The 20815-nt window shown below is 41.8% G+C and overlaps 1 protein-coding gene across 4 annotated transcripts in view; it reads left to right on the top strand.

The window, feature by feature from the left end:
* Positions 1-3019: 3019 nt before the first annotated feature.
* Positions 3020-20815, top strand: part of LOC118234858 (AF4/FMR2 family member 2-like) — a 167278-nt gene continuing 149482 nt past the window's right edge. Inside the window, exon 1 of one of the 4 annotated variants that reach the window (XM_035431675.1) lies at positions 3020-3386. In XM_035431675.1, coding sequence (XP_035287566.1) covers positions 3334-3386 — 53 coding nt within the window. In that variant the 5' untranslated portion in view covers positions 3020-3333. The remainder of the gene's footprint in view (positions 3387-20815) is intronic. The other 3 variants (XM_035431676.1, XM_035431677.1, XM_035431678.1) reach the window with 3 other exon arrangements.

The following is a 20815-nucleotide window of genomic DNA, read 5'->3' on the forward strand; positions in this document are numbered from 1 at the left end:
CACAGGGCTAAAACGCATCAGCGCCACACAATCTTACAATTTCCCCAGAATGTAAAGCGTCTGCTTTTCCCTCCACCGCCTCCCACCTTCTGCCAGGTATGTTTTTTCCACCCCTGACATGTACCTAATCTGGACCACTCTCTCCCTTTCATTCACCTGCCTGTTTTCCCGGCACCATTCCACAGCTTTCTAATCGCTCCATTAACGAAGCATTCGAAGGCTTTCCTTATCTGTGACCACCCCAGCACCGCGTACCACAGTAAATCAAGTGGATTTGCAGAGGTAGTAGCAATTAAGTGGAGGAGAGCCGTGCTCTGAGAAGCACCGTCAACAGAATGTCAAGAGCACAGAGCCCCTAGAAGCCAGTGCGAGCTGCCACAGGCAGGCCCCAGCGGAAAAGCTCTTAACCTCTGATACAGACAGCTGTATAGATCAAACTGGACCCCTGCAAAACCGGGACAGAGGAGTTCATCATTCCTGCGAAGAGAGAAACAAACCAGACGTGGCCAGAGCAAACCTGTGGTAATCCACAAGGTAATCACAAATTAGCATCAGGGGTGGAAGGTGTTTTTTTTTTTTCCCTACCACCAGTCAGAAAGATTGTTTGTGCTCTAGAAAAAACCCATCCACACTTTCTGCATTCGTACTTGAAATATAGGAGATTGGGCCTAGATTTTGAGGCATTCTATCCTCTGGTCCCCTAATCATTAGGAAAGACAGCTGTTCACAGATCATTTTCATCCCTACCATCTCCGGTCATGGCGTCAAAGAGAAACGTTTATATTTATTTGTCCAGAAGGTCTTGGTCAACACCATTTGTTCATTTCACTTGAAATCTTTGTTGCTCTGGCCTTTTATACTGGGGAAACAAAAGCTGTTAGTGCAGGACGCCCACTCCTTTCTGGCCACGGGAAAATATTTCAGAAGAACACCGCTCCAATGGACCTATCAAAGGAAATTTTCTTCCCAGAATTTATCTTTTCCAGCTTCTTTGGCATTTCCAGAGAAGATTAATACCAGCTTTGAAGTATGTGCTATAAATTAGAAAATGTCTTAAGGGTACACAATGAATATGATATACTGTTTTAATATTGGTATTTAATTATACAGAGCAACATATGAAGCCCACAAAACCATGTAATAGGTATAAAGACACATGTCTCCTTATGTCTTCTTGGCTGCCACTATCTCTCCAGATTATTAATTTTTTATTCTGAAATCTAAAAGTTAATGCTTGTAATTTGTAAATACCCACAGAAGATAGTTTGTATTCAGCATTGTAACTGCACCATACAAATATGATATTGGTCAACACAACACAACTCAGCATAACACAACACAATGATGAAACCAGGCCATTAAGCCCAACAATGCATCCAATTTTCCTACCACATTGCAAAACATTGCAAATCTGTTGTAAAATCCTTTTGCAGTTTCTTAAATCAAACAGATGTATTTTAATATTTTTTATATAGAATTTTACAAAGACTTTGCAACAATATGCTTCATAGTACACTCTGGCCTAAACCCCTCTTCCCCATCTTCCTCTGGCTGGTTCAGGGTGTGGGTTCATCGAGACAAGACGGGTCAATTCAATTTTCAGTCCGTCCAATCAATTCACCTTTTTACGGGCCTTGTATAAATTCCAAAATGGCTGTAGAGACACAGGGTTCTTTGCCCCTTACCTGTGTCATCACCCATAAACTACTGATTCACAGCCATTTTGTTTTAAATGTCAAAACTGGAGTCAGAGCGGCGGGGGGCGGGGGGGGGGGGGGGGGGGGGGGGGGGATGCTGTCAGGGCATTGCTACTGCATCACCCTTATATGCAGTATGTACAGAAACACTGATATAAAGAAAATATACAAAAACAATGATTCATGCATGTAAATTCATGCAACAAAGTCAATAAACTCATGCTTAGATGGAACTGGAAAATGGCATCATAGACATAATTTCAAAATATCCCATGAAAACTAGATTAAGTTCAAATATGGGGACTGAGAAGGTCATGATGTATGGATAACATTAATGCCATACATTCAAATCTTCAGCCATATTAAGAAAGCCATCTCTTTTGGAAAGAAATGCTCTAACATGGGACATGGTTGTTGTACCATTAAGCAACAACTGAGATTGGCTTTGTCTTCTGAGAAAATTAGTGTACCCAAAATGAACCCCATACCACCATGGAACCCAGACAGAACCATTATGGAATTTCTAGAACCCTTGATATTAGTTATTCTCTGAGTATCTGTCTAAACAGACACAATTACAGAGGGCAATGTGCTTATTTAAAATCAATAAGCTATCCTTGGATAATTGGATCTTTGACAGTGTTTTACATTATTAATCAAGCTTTCCTGTTAGCAAGAGCTGTCTATTGTCTAATACTGCACAAACCAAAATCACAGTATTACATAAGCAGAAATCAAAGGCCATGCACCTCATTAAATAGACTGACTTCAGGCTGTCACATTTCAGTACAAGCAGTAGCACACGCAAGCATACGTTAGAACAATGAAGCTACCATGCAGGAAGCGGTTTCTTCATTTCAAGGCCCTCCTACAGACCCTGTGCATATACATTATAAGTGCTAAGTTCATGTAAATTGTTGCCTTTGTGTCTGCAGTAGATGGGGGCTCATCTGAAGAAGGTTTTGAAGAGGAGCCATGATAGAATCAGAACATCAGGGGAAACCTCATTCCTTGGCTCTGAGTCCAGATAGTACTGCCCTTGATAACTTTGTGCTTTAACTACACAAATTATCATGAATAGGGGAAATAATTACATTTTTAAATTTGAATATTTTGTCTTTGTGTTTATCATGGTCAATTAATATCAACCTTGATGGTGTTGCTTTTTCGCCATAACCTGCTCTCGGCAAAAATTAGAGCTATATTGGAAACATGCTGTGCATCAATCGTTGCGTTTGACCTCACTTCACCCGGAACACACTAGGCACAGTACAGCTGATTTTGAGTAACAGCGGGGGGAGTAAAAATGTAGCTTGTACCGTTATTATTATTTTTCTTTTTCTTTTCGAATATTATGAGCCAGATCCCTCGGTTCCTAATATGTTGACTCCATGTCACGGCTTCTGGATTTCTCAAGCTCCGCCTTCTTCTAACTGTGCTGTTGAGACGCGTGAGGCAGGCAGTCAGGGCTGTAGCATTTTTTTCTCTCGCTGTGTGTCAGCCCGGCTGAACACATACAGTAAGACTAGGTAGCTAGTTGCACTTAACGGAAACGCACACAAATTAGTGCTGTATGCAGGCTGGTGCATTTGAGCGGCCACCGGCTCCTTACTGACTCATACCACGGGGACCAAACATGGACCTATTCGAGTTTGACTTCTTCAGGGACTGGGAATTGGAGCAACAATGGTACGTTGAAGTACATTTCAGTTTCCTTAGCATTATATGCCTTTATTGTCAGCAAGCTTTGTTTTCAAATGCCGATCTGGGCTGGACACATCAACGCACTCGGGCATTTAGCATATGACATCCCGGAATAATCGTGTTTGTGCTAGCAACGTGTATAGGCTAAGCGATGCTTGTGAAGGATGATTTCGCATTCTTTCATTCGTGCGCTTTTATTATATCGTCAGTATGGACCGTTTGTTGAAAGCTGTAGGCTACTAGAAAGCGCTGGTTACTTGCTGTGTAGAGATACCGTTGATGGAGTTCAAGTTATGGGACTGCGTGTGCGTCTTAATTGTCGCATTTAAGAAGAGTAAAATGGATAAGAAGTTAACATTGTAGATGTGAGGTGATACAGTTCATTCTGGCAGATCCTGCCAAGTATTTTCAAGTTGGATGCAATTCGTCAGTATGAAATATAGTAACTATGTTCTAAGAATGGAGTTTTCTAAATGCATGTGTGTTTGTGTATGTGTGTGTGTGTGTGTCTGTGTTTACGCGCACGAGCCTGTGTATGTGCGTGTGTGTACTCCTCTTACCACCTGAACTGTAAGCAGGCTTTTTTGCATTTACATTCTATCACTCCTCACGGTGTTTTGGAATTTCGGAATCAATAAGTTCGATTTTATCATTGAATTTCACCCAGGTGTAAGATACAAACCCTCTTTACAAATGTCTGTTGGATTAAATTTTTCCATTCATAACATTTGTTATATTAGAGTGGATTAAAACAGCTAAAATCATGTTATTTATATACTAAAAATATATGTATTCCCAGTATATTTTTATGTTTTCATATTTCAGATATGGTATTTGTCATCCGTTAAATTCTTAAGCAACACAAAGGAATTTGCTTTGGAATATGTATATTCTTTATATTCATATTGTCACAGTCCTTGATGACAGTTATGGTGATATTGGTAATATTAATGTAATATAAACTAATAAAGTAAAAATACCCATTAAATAGTCATTTTAAAATAAAATATAAGCAACAGACACATAAAAAAGACCTCATGCAATACAAAACAACATGACTCACAAACTTTTTTAGTTTTTCTTCTCCGCAGAACACATCTCAGAAATTATTCTGGACCTATTGCAGCATCAGTAACTTTGCTCATGTTTTCTTCACATTTAATTTGTGAAATACTCAGTTTTGAAAAATTCCCGTTATATGGCTGTCTTGGTATGAAAGTCCATGTCAATGCAGTTCAGAGTGGCGCCATCATGTGGCTGAAAGGGGTGGAGCAGCATTGAAACAGACAATGACCTCTGACTCCTACAGGCTGCAGCAAAGTAGTAATTGTGCTATATCTTATTAAAACTGGCATGTTATCACCATGTAGAATCTGCAATGGTGCAAGTCAGAGTTCTCAAAGTTAAGCTTCCAAGAGTCTGCGATTATGTTCATTTATCATGCCCCCATTAGTTACTGTTCTTCTTTACAAAGACATATACCTCTCTACTGCCCTCGTGGAAACCAGTGCCCTCCACTGTAGGCTGAGGGACAGAACACATGCATTATCTCACTTGTTTTGCTTTTACACTACCTATTCCTCATTCCCAATCATCCCTCTCTCCCCCTCTCTCTCTGTCTTCTCCCTTGATGGCCTTTATTGCTTTCCCACACCGCCCACCTCCTCCCTTTCGGAGTTTCTCTTCCTCAGCTCCTCCTTCACACAGCGGTTTGACTTGCTGTGTCATTTTGAAGTCATTTTGAACTACTCTAGTGTCAACACAATTCAGGGAATCTGGGCTCACTCTAAATCTGTGTTTGCCCTTCTTCAGAGGTCAGATTCTCTTGTACCGTTGTTTCTGGTTCACAGAGGTTTTTTTCACTGCGCTTTTTAACGAGACTATGCCATTGTCTGTCTGGTTCCTTCAGATTTCTATTTGCCTTTATTTTGAAGCAACATTCCACCTAAGGCATTTAAAATCCATGGCAAAGTCTCTTACCTAAACTGAGCTATAACAGCAGGTATTTATTGAGAAGGTTGCATTGCTTGTGTGCGAGTGGCAGTTTGCACTCATTACTTCCAAGGAGCATACATAGAAGAGGTTTGGTAATCCTATTCTAAGGAATAACTCTCTTTGACCTGATTGTTTTTCCACAAACAGCAAAAAAAGCTGGAAATATGCCCATGGGCAATCAGCATATGTTTTCATTTGAAAGGAAGTACCAAAAACACTACACTGATTAGGATTACGATTATATCAAAACAGAAATGTTTTATTTGGGGGTATTTTCCTGGAGCCAGCTCAATCATTGAAGACGAGCAGACATTGTCCATAATAATTTGCCGCCTAAACCAAAGTTGACAAACTAAAGGCTGTGGATAGCCTCCTGTAAATACTGTGTTCCAGTCTAATTGGAGTAGGCTATACTGTAAATTTAAAATCACTGAACTGGGTAACAGCATATCGTAATTGTCTTCTATTTCTGAAGGAGTACAGTTGAAATTAAAGTATTCAAATATTGTTGTAATCATTAAGTTGAGTGGCTTCAGTGACATTGCTTTTGTCTATGGTTAGGATGTTTGGTTGGTCCTAAATAATTTTTTTAATGTGTGTATGTACCATATTGACCTGCATATTGCTTTTGGTCTATTTTGTGTTGATACATTTAATTGCTTGTAGCCTAGTGCATGCTTTTGCATGCATACCTGCTGACGACACTAGAGACTACTTAACATGCTTAGCATGGATCTGGTAAATCTGTTTTTGGGTGCACCTGGAAGGCACTTGGAAATGTTGAATATTAATGTTTAATGTTTTTACAAAAATATATTTCTTACTGTTTTTCATTTGTAGCTGATCACTTGTTGAGATGATTGCTTAGGCAATGCTTTAAGTGTTCACTGCAAAATTGAATTAATTTATTGATTCACTGCTCACTGTAACTGCTGTTATGAACATATTCTGTCAAAATACTTCAGCTCAATAAATGTAAATGCGAGGGAAAAGCTGACCAAGACATAAAGAAAGGCCTCAATATGTCATTCAAGGAAAGCTAACTTTGAAAAATGACTGGTCTATTTTGCTGAGTATTAACAGAAGCATGCAGGTTAAGTTCCTTACTTAAGAGTACAGCAGCAGTGCCCCATCAGAGGTTTAACCCTGCATTCTCTGCTCACTATGGACCAACACACTGCCTCCAATTTATATCCAATAGACACACGCTAAGTATTTATTCACCATTATTTTTTTTGGGAGCTTATTAAAAAAATATTGATAATATAGCCTACTGTATTTATACATATTTAAAGCTGGAACATGAATAATTAATAAATAGTAAATTAACTGCCAATTTATGTGATCAGTGTTTTCAAAATGTCCTTTGGCTATTTGTGGTTTTGAATGAATGCCAGGTTGTAAAATAGGTTTTTATAATTAGGCCGAGATTAAATGTAGCTGATTCTAAATCAGACTAGTTAATAAACAATATGAAGGGCATATTATTATTTGTTTAATTGACACCTATACTGCTGTACAGTATGTTTATTTAGTGTTTCCTCAGCAAGTAGGCCTGGTTGATGAATAGTAATGCATTTATTCTGCTATGTATAATAGCATAAACAGGCTCCTGCAGTGGCCTAAAGAGTGGCCCAGACTTGAATATATGCAAAAGTGAAGCTGGTTATTTTAAATTTAAGTTTACTTTTGTGCTCCACAAATGTACAGGTACATGTTAATTACCAAACATAGGCTAAATGTACTTAACTCTAAATTTCTTGAGTTGTGCTTTTCAATTTTTTATTTTCCTTTCTTTCCTGATCCACTATATTTCTCTTCGTTGGTTTTTTTTTTTTTTTTTTTGCAACATTGCGTTGCTTCCTGTGAACTTGTGTCCCCACTAGTTGGGCTTACCTCTTGTGCTTTACCTTATTAAAGTATGCATTCTTTGCGCTGACGAAGTACACTCATTAAGGGACTGACGTACCCGGGGTTTTATTTCTTTGAAGTTCTTGGTTTCGGGTCATGGCAGTGTAACTGTAGGAAATGGTCTTGGCAATGTGTCCAGTGTTGTTTTCAGTTACAATGAAAATTTGACAAACAGTGATTACAAATAAGGGTTCAAATTGAATGAATAGGCTCACAGTTCATTTTTGGGCCAAATGTTTAGGTTGTGCACCACCACCCAAAATTATTACTCAGTTACTCCGCCTCTCTAACAGAAACCACCCCCCTGATCATCCCGCATGTGGTGAAGACCATTCATTTCTGCAGGAATAAATGGTTTTTATTTGTCTGGAAATGCACAAACTCAAATATCAGAGTGCTGTGGGAAATGTGACTTTATACTGTAAAGTTACATGTGTAAAATTTTACTGGTGCACTTTTTATGGCTACCGCGAGAACCAAGAAAAGCAAAATAAATAGCCAAACTGTTTCAATGCTGCTTTAAAAGTATAACAAAGAGGTCACTGGGTTGCAGCCAGTGTTATGTAATGAGATGTTTTAAATATTCATATTTACAGGTACTGCATACAGATTTGTGCTGGTAAAATACCAAATGCTGTAGACATAGTGGTCATGTTACAAGGTTATAAAACACAACTTTAAGAGGACACATTTGTGTAAATGTGGTACTTATCAGTATTAAGTAATTTGGGGGTTGAGGAGATGTAGCCTAAGTACTGAGCAAGAACAAGGGATTTTGGTCCCTTTTGGTTTGGTCTACTGTATAATGCCTGAGATGTTGTGTTCCCCTGGAAGTCGGTGCCTTGCCTACCACCACATTTCTCCCATTGACACTCTCATTCTTTGACACGGCTTACTGCTGTGGGGTGGAGGAGGTGTCCGTACATTAAGGCGCACGGCTTCGGTTTCGTTTGTGGCCTCGCGTGAAAAGACGGCCGTGCCAGGAGGCCCGTTGATGTAGCGGCACCGTCCAGGCCCCCTCTCGTCCCCCCATCGCCGTGACGACCGGGACAGACCCGCAGCGGTGTCCCGCGGACACGCTCGCCAAGCTTGCCGTCCCCCGGCCCTTTTCTCTTTTCCGCTGCTTGCCAAAGGCAGTCAGACGCCGCCGAACGATGAAGCCGGCGGTGCCCAGGAGCTCGGGCCGGCGGTGCCGAGGAGCCCGGGCCGGCGGTGCTGAGGAGCCCGGGCCGGCGCGGGGGGGGGAAAGAGGTGAAAGCTCGCCGGCTCGGCGCCTCCTCAGGGCGCCGCGCAATTAGCGGGTTCGTCTGCAGCGGCGGACCCCGCCGGGCCCGCGGCCGTGACCTCTCCCGCCCGCCCGCTGGCGGCGCTTACTTTAAAACCGGCGCAGCGTCGCGATCGAGAGGAGCAGGAGGGGGCCCCCGAAAATCCGGCAGTCTTCCCGCGCGGCGGGGGAGAGAGGCAGGGGTGAAGTGCGACGGGCCACGGCGGGTTTTATCTGCGCCGCAGCAGCCGGCCCACGTCCGTGCCGCTTGGCGCTGGCGGGCATCTCTTAACTCGGGCGCCAGTGCTGCTGCCTGTCACGGAGTTTATCTGCCTCCTGTCACTCAGGGGGATGAAGGGGGGGGGGGGGGCGGGGTGAGAGGCACGATCCCCAACTTACGGGAGCTTGGGAGAGCCAGCATATAGACCTTTAGCTGTAGCTCTCACCAGCGCTCCTACCTTCTCCATTGATAAAGGAGTGCTAATTACGATAGCTATGATACGACATGCTGCAATTATCGTCTGCATGTAAATGTGAATCGAAAAGAGGAGACCGCAAGCTGGCCTGCTCTTGCTGCTCCATCCACTGTGTGCAAGGGGACAGACCTGCGAGAACACACGTGGCACAGAGTGAATAGCACTCTTTCTGTTGTGCTACAGACCTGGCCTGAGGAGAATGGCTGCTGTATAGTTTTTAAGTCGTTCCATCAGTCTGGACGATTGAGGGTAGCAGGCATGCTTCAGGCAGTCGGCGTCTGATTCGGTTTCACATCTGAAGACAGCTTGTTTTCCTACAGATGCATAGATCCCATGTTTCTTCGCTTATTCGTGGTTGCTGTCCTCTCAAGGAGAAATATTAGCTTTTCAGAAGGTGCACCAGAACTATACAGGAGGTAGAGTAACATTATGTATTCAGTAGCTCCGTGAAATGGGGCAGACAGTTTACACGCTTTGAGGAAAATGCAAAAGCCAATCTCCCCTCAGCCTTTAAACAGAAAGGATTGTGTGAAATGTACTGAACGCGTATAGATCATATTGAAACGTGTCTAGAATGTAATGTGCCTAGAAAGATAATGTGATGCATGCTGTTGCATCCATTAGTTTATTGGAAAAAAGACTTTGTTGTTTCTTGCTGTTATTAATGATCTCCTGTTTGCCATAGTATGTGGAGATTTCGTCTTAATGGCTTAAGTCCCTAACTGTCACAGATTTCATAAATAAAGATATATTTTGAGTTGCATGCTCCAGTATTGGAAGATATTTTATGTTGTATTCAGGTAGACCTTAGACTCCACTTTCAGCTATCATAATAAATTAATGAAGCCTACATTAGACACATTGTGGAAAACTGTAGAATAGCCGTTGATAATGGTCTGCAAGCTTGTCATTTTGTGTGGGAGAATATCTAGCGAGCGCTTTTGGGCACCCATTCAGTGCTCTGCCTAGATGACGTACAATGTTGATTGGGTTGTGTGTAGCTACAACTGCAATTAGCATTAAAGGAAAATAATTGAATTATTCAAGCTGGATAATATTCATACAGAAAAAAGTAATTGAAATCCAGGAGCAATTAGTTTTGGTTCAGAAGCATTAAGGCCTCCAGTCCAGTCCTGTATCCCTATTGGCTGGATGGAGGTTGTGTTGCTCTGAGTTCATAGCTTACGCTTAATGTTACTGAACAATTTACATTGCAACTTCAAAGGTCACTGCCTCAGCTGAAAACAGTGAATGACAAATAAGATGATTTATTAGAGCTAGCCCAGGAGCTGTTGAGAGGGTTTTTTTGGTAGGGTAAATCGGGTTTCTTTGATTGACCTTTAGTGATTGGTCTGTTGTAAGCCGAAGGAAATTGCACATTCCTCGAAGGGAACAAAACATTCTCAGGAGCTCTGAATAAGAGGTATTGTTTATACTCTATGCCAAAGATGAAAGAATTTGTGATATTACGGTGGTTGTGCTATCAAAAGGAGAACCTAACGGCAGGATTACTGCCCTAGGCCTGGCTGCATTTTTTACGCTTAGAAAAAGTAAAAGTGTGACCGTAAGGATGCCACAGTTGTGCTGTCAGCCTTCCACTTTTGAATGTAATGCCCATCTTTTTCTTCAGATAGCTGCTTCTCACTGTCAAGGAGTATAGTGTGCAGTTAAAGTGGTTGTGTGAAGTAGTGGTTAGGGCTATAACTTTAATCTCACAAGAAGTCATGCAAAGCTAAAATAGTTGTAAACTTGCGTGCTCCGTGACAAAAAAATGTTTGAGCTGCATTGAATTGTTCCTGAGATATCACGGAGAGAAGGATTAGGCAAATAAACTGCTTGTTATGGTAATAATGGCAACATCAATCAGAGCTGTGTACTTGTTAGGCCTGGTACGAAGGCAATTTATAAAAAACAATTATTATGGCACCATAGTGCCGTGTGAGGGGAAAGCATCACAAAAGGATTATGCTCCTATTTCTTTGTTATCTTAACAAGGCAGCATTAAGCTGTCAGAGATATTATCATCCTCCGGAGTTGGGGGCTGTCTGTCTCGCCCAATGCGTGTTTTCAGGAGGCTGCTGGGAGCTGGAACCCAATATGACAGGCTGATATCGGCGTGCTTTTTGGCGCGGCGCGGCTCCCCGACAGATCGGCGCGTGGGGGCCAGATGTGCCGAAAATCTGAAAGAAGATCATTGCCTCAGGAAGCAATCCGAAAAGCAGTCAGTCACTCTCCGCCGCGGCCGGGAAGCGGCTACCGTCGGAAACCAGCGCGCGGCTGCTGCGGGCGGCTGCTGCGGGCACTTGCTGCGGGCGGCCCGGCGCGGGTAGGCGGGGCCACGGGCGTCTCTCCCACGCAGCGGGCTGCGGAAGGCGTCGGGGCGCGTCGGGCCGGCCGGCGACCGGGGGACACCGTGCGTCAGTCCGCGCGCGGATGAATCACTCCTTGTTTGTTTGCGGAGGCGGCGTGGCCGACGCCGTGCCGGTATTTATGGCCCTCAAACGAGGCCCTGAGTCCGTCGATTCAGTGTCGCCGTGGAGGAACGAATCCCGCGGTTGAAATTGGGCCTTCGGTGGGACGCGCACTTCAGTCGCGCGGTGCGATTGCAAATGTCGTCGAGGAAGCAATTGTGTCACCACAAAAGTCTGTTGGGCTTTGATAGGAAATGGCTTTTTTGTCGAGAAAGAAATGGATGTCTATGAATTAAAAGTAACAAAAGGTTTACGAGAGTGCTCTCATCTCAAACAATAAATTGATCAAAATGCATGTTATTGGTTATTTTTACAATAAAAACTCAGTCAAAATGGGTTTTCTAGAGAGAACTGAAAAGCCAGAAAGTGAGTGAGAAAAGGTGTACTGGAACAACAGAAAATTTTGACAAATAACAATGAACACAATCTTCATTTCAGTTATGCGCTACTGTATTTCAGGTGGAATTATTTTCTATAACATCAGTTCAGGTTGTGTCCATTTGTTTTAAGGTGCAAAACAAACATAACTAGCAAACTGAGACAGGTTTGGAAATGAAAAATAAAGTTTGCAGGCAATGTGATCCTTTGGCATCATTGCTCTGTAATATCTTTCCACTTGCCCTGGAGTTTTGATCCCCCATTTTAGGACATGTGGCTGGAAAGCAGCTATTATTTTTGCCATTATAGCTCAGCATTTCAGCTGTCAGCCTTTAGAATATCGTGCACTTTATTGATATTCATAGAAATGTCTATTACTCTGCTCCCAACTTCAGACGCTGCGTTACTTTGCGCCAGCACAGCAAGCAACAACTCCAACCATGCATTCAATCTTTAGGTATAAAAATGTCAGAGGCTGCTATTGTACTGTATTACGTGTTCATGCATAAATAAACAGCGACGGGCCGCAGTATAGGTCTTTATAGTGGAAGTGAGCGTGACACAGTCTGTTGTTGTTGTACATAAAGACACCTAAGCATCGATGGAAGCTGAATAACAACATCATAGCTCTTGCCTCTCGCTGGTGCCATTCCCCATTGTGAAGACGAGTTCATTCCGGGCAGGTGACGCGGCTCTTTTGTGCGATTCCTTTCTTTTAAACTGTAGGTCGCAATCCCAAGCTTGGAACACTCCATCTAACAGACAGATCTTAAGGCATCCCTGATTTACACTTGACGCTAGTTCTACGTCAGACTTTAATGCGTCAGTATATGGAGGGGGACAGAGACGGTTAATGGCTATTGAGTTCTTGCGGGTGTCGAGACAGTTTGGGAAAAGGGGATTCAGTATATCGTATCAGCATATTTACCGTCATTCGTCTGATCTCTGTTCAGTTGTTGAAGTGTCTGACTCTCACGCAACTCATGCAGTCTCTAAACTCTCTCCTCGCACCCACAATGGCTTCTGGCGCCATATGATGGTTCTTATCTGCTGAAAGATAAACAACACACAAGAGGCCAGGTTTTTATTGAAATGTCATTTCCAATGTCAGTGATTTGATTACAAAGGCATACTTTGTGATTTTTATTAGGCATGAGGATAGAGAATTTTCATTTTGTCCTTCCCATGGCTCCAGTGTTTCTTGCTTTCCAGAGCATTCAGTTTATCCAAACTATTGTAGTGCTTTGACCTTAGATAATGTATGAGTAGCACATATTAACACTTCGAGGGGGGGGGGGGGGTGGGGGGGGGGGGATAGTATTGAATAATGAGAATGTATTAAAAATTATTGCATAATTTCTTAATTTATTTGGTGAAAGGCAAGGACAAAATGCAGCAGTACTTTGATTGAACAGGAGATTGCTCAACTATTAATTATTTTGGCTTTTTTGGGTACGTTGCACCTTATAGCTAGCTACAGAAACCTAAATGAGCAACATAGTTGTGTCTCATTCCTGGAGCATCTTCTAGGCTGCATTACTTACTCTAGATCACTGTATACATTCGGCTTAAATCCATTCGGTTCTTGACCATTGTGAAAACCAGTGTGACTTTCCCATTTTCGCACACATAAGTGTGGACCTTTTTTCCTTTTGGGCTCGAAGCTTGTTTTGAGGGAAATAAACGGAACAGAAGATTCTTTGACATTTGGAGTGTACATGATACTTGTTTCAGTTCTGCTTTGGTGCAGTTCCTTTGGCTGGCTCTGTTGTTTTAACAGCAAACCAGCAAACATTAGCAGTGCATTAATGTTTTCCAGTAAGCACTTGTGGAATTCCCTGAAGCTCATTGGTAGTCTCTCTGCCTGGTAAGAATTCAGTCTCCACACCGTATGGAAAATCAAGGCTTGTGTTAAAACTGTGCCGGAGGGATTCGATGAAAAGGCTCTTTTAAATGGGGAAACTCAGGAAAAAGCAGTTGTGATGGTGCAGGTATGGGGTCCAAATCTTGAGAGTGATCATCACCAGTTCTTTCCTCCCAGCATGCTTTTTTTCACAGATCTGATGGAACTGTGCGATAGTGCAAAATGTGAATTGCCGACCCGTGAGAACTCAGTCCCTTTGTTTTGGTTTGAAGCAAGCCGCAGCAAGCCCAGAGGTGTTGTTTTTTGGGTGTTTTTCTTGGACTGATATTCTGTTGATTTTTTTGGCATCTGTTTCCCCGACACCTACAGTGGATCAGTATAGGGCTTAACCACTTTTATTATGATCTGACTTAGATGGATGTGACACCGTCCTCTCCCGCGCGCCAGAGAGTGCGACGTTAATGAACCCATTAGCGCGGTCCGCGCGACTGGAGAGAATAGTGAAATTATCATTATTCCGTGGCCATTAAGTCGTAATCTGCCACCTTCTCCCCATACTTTGTGTTCTCTCCCCCTCTCCCCCTCCTCCCTCTCTCTCTTTCTCATTCTCGTTCTGGCTGATCCACTCCCACTTTCCCGTAGAGCACCATTAATTCATTAATAATCAAAAGCAGTTCAGCAGAAAAGAAAATATGAAAATGTTCATAATAATGTACCTTATACTTAACATTTGTATTTGCTTCAAAATGCACTTCCCCTGAAGCAATATATGCCCAAGAATACGAGAGTGTTGGCTATGATGGACACACCTTATTACTGTCTAATGTTGCCTTTGGTTTCTGGTGAAGAAAGTGTAGAGAGAAGAAAGTACAGGGTTCGATATCCAACCAGAAGCCTCATATTTGTCCAGTTTGGAACTTTGTTTTCTGCAGCCTTTTTGAACGAGGCTTTTCATGTGTTGCTAGAAGCTTTGTTTGAGATCGCAGAAAAAAGACAAAGCCTGCAGCATTTGTAGCCTCTGCTGTTTGATGGTTCTGACTGATTTTCCACTGTGTGAATTAAAGAGGCACACGGCTGCAGAGAGCTCCCTGGGAGCTGACAAGTGTATATTTTCTGGGGGCTAATGAGGTGGAGGTCACACAGTCTGGCTTGAATCCTCCACCCTTGGATTCCCTTTTACATAAGAGTACACACACACACACACACAAATTAAGTGTGTGTGTTGCCCGTATGATGTTAGGTTTGTCAGAGCTTGAGAGAAGCTGATACTGTTTACTGAGAACCACAACATACCGTTGTCAAAACTGAAGTGGACAGTAAAATGTTCAATGTTGAATCAACTCATGCAGAGTGCATGGTCCCTACTGGACTCATGTACTCTGTAAGAGTTGAATTAACACTATGCATTTTACTTTGATCATGGATCTAAATGTGAGTTTATTTATCTGGCAGAACACAAGTCAGTGATGTTTGATGATGTCAAAAAGTGATATCACTGGGGTGCCACAGTGATTTATTCTAAGACCATCTCTTTTCCTTTCACATTTTAATGATTTGCCTGTCGTATTGAGCTGGAACTACTATTTAATGCTGAGGAGACTCAGCTTGGAAAATGTTCACTTAAATAAGCTTAACTTTCTTTATCCTAACACCAGAATGTTCGATATCAAAGCTAAGAAGCTTTTAGTAGTATTGATTCAATTATGTATGCTCCACATGGTAAAGTGGCCTCTCAAGACAGCTGAAAAATGCAATGCAGATTTTTCAAAATAACATTATCAGATATGTTCTTAATGTTCCCCTCAGGATATCAATTGAGGTTGACAAACGGCAACAAGCAGTTCTGCTCCCAATTGAACAGAGAGAAGACTAACTGTAACTCAACCTTATGTTTCACATCATTAATAGCAGTGCCCCAGATGACAAACAAATCGCAGTTGTGGTCCATAGCCAACACAAACTCAAAAGCAAGTATTCTGTCATGTACCAGTAATAAAAAGTTCTACAGAAAGCTCAATTTATTTACACCAGCATGTATTTGTCTTTTGAATAGCCTCCCTCTCTTGATCAAGGAATGCTGGGTTAGAAAAATGAGGCTGTTTAAATTGGTGAACCTGAGTAATTTGGAAATAGCATAAGAAATGGTTTATTTCTTTATTTTATCTTTTATTTAAATAAACTAGTTCTGCTTTTATGCTGCTGCATCTTTTAGGAAGTTTACCAAACTGAGCTGTACCACTTACAAAGGGTAGCACTTGTAAACCTAGTTTCTTTATTACTAAATTGTGTTCTGGTGATCGAGAGCATATGCTTTTTTCTTGTTCAATCATGCTGCTGTAACGCATAGTTGTTCTTAGTTGTAATGTTAGTGTTTTGAGATCTGTATTTGCTTATTTCCATTGAGGACCACATTAGAAATAGGCTAAGTGTATTCAGTAATGACTATGAGCTGTCCTCTAGGCTCAAATATACATGCTACCTTTCATGCATATGTACAGTGAACTCCATAATGTTTGGGACAAAGATATGGTTTTTTTTTCTTGATTTGGCTGAAACATTTTTGTAACCTGGAATGGCAGGACAATGCATTAAAAGTGCTGTAATTTCTGCTGTACATGGTGAAACCAGAATGTATAAAAATACCCTTTAATTAAAGCTGAGAATCTGCACTTTAACAAATAAAAACATTATGGAACCCACGGTAAATGACCCCAAAAACAAGTCAATCCGCATCCAATTCTGTTACAAAGCCGTAACTGGGAGTGACCTTTGTATAACTTAGCAGGTGCATCTCTGACCTCAGACCTGTCCGCATCCAGTGTTTCCTGAACTGTGAGGGAATGTTGGACATCAGTAAACATTTCAGCTTATTGAAGTATGGCTGTAATAGCACTAAAAGAAAAAAATATGTTGCCATGAGATTTAATCCACTGAAAAGCCATAGGTCCACTAAATAACTGTGATAACATTGCATTTTATCAAACAACATAGACCTTGCTTTTGTTGTTTCTGTCTTGGGCATGGAGCACAATATGAAAGACTATAAGTTGGTGAACTTGGCGCTACACCCATAGTTCCAGTGGGTTTTACATCTGCAACAAAGTATACCTGTAGACCCATGTATGTGCTCCCATTTAACACAATTCAGTTACATTAAGGTCAGATTAAGAATCTAAGGAATCAATAAGCTTGCCTAGCTTTTCCTCCGACAGCACAACAAACCAGCCGAAGCAGTCACTTGCATGAGCCCAGGTTGTGTTGTTCTGATGTGTTAGCAACTCCTCCATCCAAATGCACAGTCGTGTAATGCTCTGTCCCGCTTGGAGGGCAGTACATTAAATCCTGAGAGCGCATGATAGGGCTCCAGATCAGACGTGTGGTCAGGTCAGTGGGTACTGTCCCTACAGGCGGCTTGGATAAATAATATGCATAAATCAAAGATGCTGTTACAACGTGAATATGAGGATGATGGTGGATTTTAGCACAAATCTTTTCTAAACCATTTGTACTATAGGTAAGGGAAAGGTTACAACAAAATTGGGTGTGTGAACTCAGTGTCATGAATGTAAATTAGTAAATTGTACTCTTGAGATAGGTATTGTACCATTGCATGTTGGCCCTACTTAGCTGCAGTACATATCAATTTGAATAATTATGTATTTATACAGGGTGCATGTCTCTAGTGACCATATGAGATGGGGGAAGGTTAGACTAGGATAGGGATATACACAAAAGCATTGTGAGTGAGGAAACATTTTAAACATTTAAACAGAATTGAATGGAAATTTTTTTTTAAAAAAACCTCCTGTTTGAAATGTGCTCGTTTCTGGCATGTCTTCATCAAGGTTTTTGGGTAAGGTCCTATGGCATGGGGTGCTCCTGGGTACCCATGTGAATGGTATCTGCTCTTTGCAGGAATACTGGGAGCCATACGCACACGTGCTGGAACCCTGACTGGTGGCGGGGAGGTTAGGTAGCCCAGCTCAGCGGGCTTAAAGATAAGGCGCGGCCGGCCGCCGTCCATGCTCCGGCAGCCACCGGCCTCTCTCACAGCCAGCGTCCCCCCCTGGGCCCCGGGCCCCAGGCTGTTGCCTCCAGGCCTGGCGCCCCCCGCCCCCCCCCCCCCATCCCATTCCCCTCTATGCTCAGGGCTGCTTTCCATCTACCAAGGTTACAGCACAACCCCTGTAGACCTGCTTTTTTATTTATGTGCGACTCTGTAGAACACAGTAAGAGTCTTTGGAGAAGAACTGATCAAAATCCTAAACAGCTAGTCCCAATGTCATTATTTGCTGTTATATTTGCTCCTTTTAATTTCATGTTGGATGTAAGGCTGTGGATAATGTACAGAGAATGTTCAATCCCCTGCTGTTATATTGTTTAAATAGAAATAAAACAAGCTTTATTTGGCTCAAAGGCAATCAAACCACAATGTGGTTACATTTTTTTCCCCCTGATTCTTAAATTTGCAAATACTGTTGTGTATAAAAAAAGTCGTTAGAAAGTAATGCTGGCCTTAATTCTTTTCTCACAGTTAAGGACATAGTACTTTCTTTGTGGTCAGAGTGAATTTGGCCCTCTGTGGCATAGCTTAGAAGGCAAACTCGCAGTATTAGCTGATATCCCCGATTTTGTATGCAGTAACAGGGAAAAATAATTGCCTGCAACAGGAGAAAATCGACGTAAGGTGTCTCTTGTTAAATTATGCAAAAGCCCAACTGCTTGTCATTAAGTATTGGCTGCCATTGTGTGGTGCCGTAATGGAAAAGGAGCATAAACACAATTTTGTTATTTTGATAATGGTGATTTTATTGGAAAATCAATCAGCTCCAACTATGCATTCATGCTTTTGGTATTTATAAGTAATAAATGGAGACAAATGGTGTGTATATAAATATAATTAGTATGGAGTCAAAGCAGTTGGCTGAATTCAAGCCTTGCAGACAGGGAAAAGGTCAGGTGTTTTTTGTGCTGGCTTTGACCTCCTACCAGGGGCCCTGGGTGTACATCTCCAGATGCCTCGTGGCTCTCCATGGAGAGATTGGAAGAGACAGATATTGAGCGAAAAATGCAAAGCACCAGAGCGCCTGACTGTTGTGGTTGCTTTGAAGTCTCCTATGCCTGTTTCATGTTATTGCCAATATGCTGTAATGAATTTAAGGGTGGCACGGCGCTCTAGGGTCATGCGCTGCCAAAGAAGGCGGTTCTGGCAGACTGAAGAGATGATGTGTTGAGAGAAACAAGATGGCCTCCTGGAGAAATGGTCAAGTGTGGCCAAGAATATCGTCTGCAGTAATGCTAAATTGTGTGAGCTGCAAGTATCCTTTATACTTACCATTGCTGTGGAGCGTAGGTCTTTTTGATACGTTCGGGACTGGCCCTTTGTGAAGCTTGATGGAGTGATGTGTGCGTGCGTGCGTGCGTGCGTGCGTGCGTGCATGCATGCGTGCATTTGTGTGTGTGAGAATGGAGATGGAAAAAGTCCTGTTATTTTCCATCCTCGAATCATGTTATGAACAAAGAATATTCCTTTGTTAAGTATAATGTGTCATAGTGATTTAGCCTATTGCCTTTCAATATATGTTGACTTTTTTCCAAAAAAGTTAAATGAAGCTTCAAGCTGCAATTGTATAGCCTATGCTAATTGATGACTGCAATGTGACCTCCAAAAAGCAGGTAAAGCCAGGGAACATATACTGTATAAGGCATCAGTCATGAACAATATTGGTAGACCGTTGATTAACCCAGGTGTGGCCTTGGTCTGGACCATCTAACTCTTTGTGACAATATCAGCCTCTGTGTTATTGATTTTTACTATTGGCTTGGTTAGTCAAGCTACCAAAAACTCTTCCGTGTTGCAGATGATAACGCTTTTGAGTTCAGAACTGGTGGCGTAAAGCTATAGATTAAACTGTAGAATACTCTGCATGTGCCAAAGTCTTATTTTATATAGCTACTCTTTATTTAACCTTTATTTGACCAGGAATTCCCCGCTGAGATATAAATCTCCTTTACAAGACAGTTGACAATCAAGTTACAAACATCAAATATGGAATGAGACAGTAGTATAACAGAAATTTAGAGCAGAACACAGGTTAAAATCAGGAGCATAATTCAGTCACTGTGTCATGAATTACATGTTTAAAATCAGCAATGGAAATTAATTTGTCCGGTTTAAGATAAGATTTTTTTCCCCTAAGTTGTTCCTGCTATAAGGTGCAGAATAACTGAAACCCAACTTTTCAAAATTCAGTAGAGGGACAAGGGAATTAAAAAAGTATCACATCCCTTGAGTGGAGGTTATAACTCTGTGAGTTTCTATTTAGCAGATAGCTGAGTTATAAAGGAAGTTTACCAATTATTGTTGTATAGATGAATATATATCAGTGGATCAATCTGCACAGGTGTAAATAACTCAGCCCAGACCATTCATATGAGAAACAGTGATGGGCTAATGATTTAGCACCTATAATGAAACCCAAAAGTTTACAAGGGGCTTTGGGTTGGGGGTCATGTCAAGTCTCCCTGCTGTGTTCTCTGAAGTCAGCTGGGATGGATGTTCACTGCAGTCTCACACAGCTGGAATGGCACAGGTTGCAACCGATATCAGCAGAAATTTGGAAAATCTTTTTTATCTCTACAAATCTTTAGCAGGTGGCTGAGTTCTATCATTATAAGAGTTCTTTACCAAATTAATGGTTTTCAGTATGTTTTAAGAGGCTTAATTTTAAAAATCTCTAAGTGCCGAATTGTGGTTAATCAGCTGTTACTGTTCAGGCGAGGGGGCTTTGGGTACACTCAGTAGTCTGCGAAGAAGAATCCACAAGTAATTGCAGGGCGAGAGAAAATGGATCCAGTTTCCATTATCTTTTTAAATAAACGCCCTGCATAAATCCATTTTATGGGTTTCTGTCGATGATGTCATAGTACTCTATTAATGACATCAGCACACGATGCTTTACCTAGCCTTACTTGTGGATAAATAAAACGGGTCTCAACTATTATTGCAGAAACAAAAAGTCAACTGAAAATTAATAACCCATAACACTTCCCAC

Source organism: Anguilla anguilla, chromosome 9 (genome assembly GCF_013347855.1).
Source record: "Anguilla anguilla isolate fAngAng1 chromosome 9, fAngAng1.pri, whole genome shotgun sequence".
Classification (NCBI taxonomy): domain Eukaryota; kingdom Metazoa; phylum Chordata; class Actinopteri; order Anguilliformes; family Anguillidae; genus Anguilla; species Anguilla anguilla.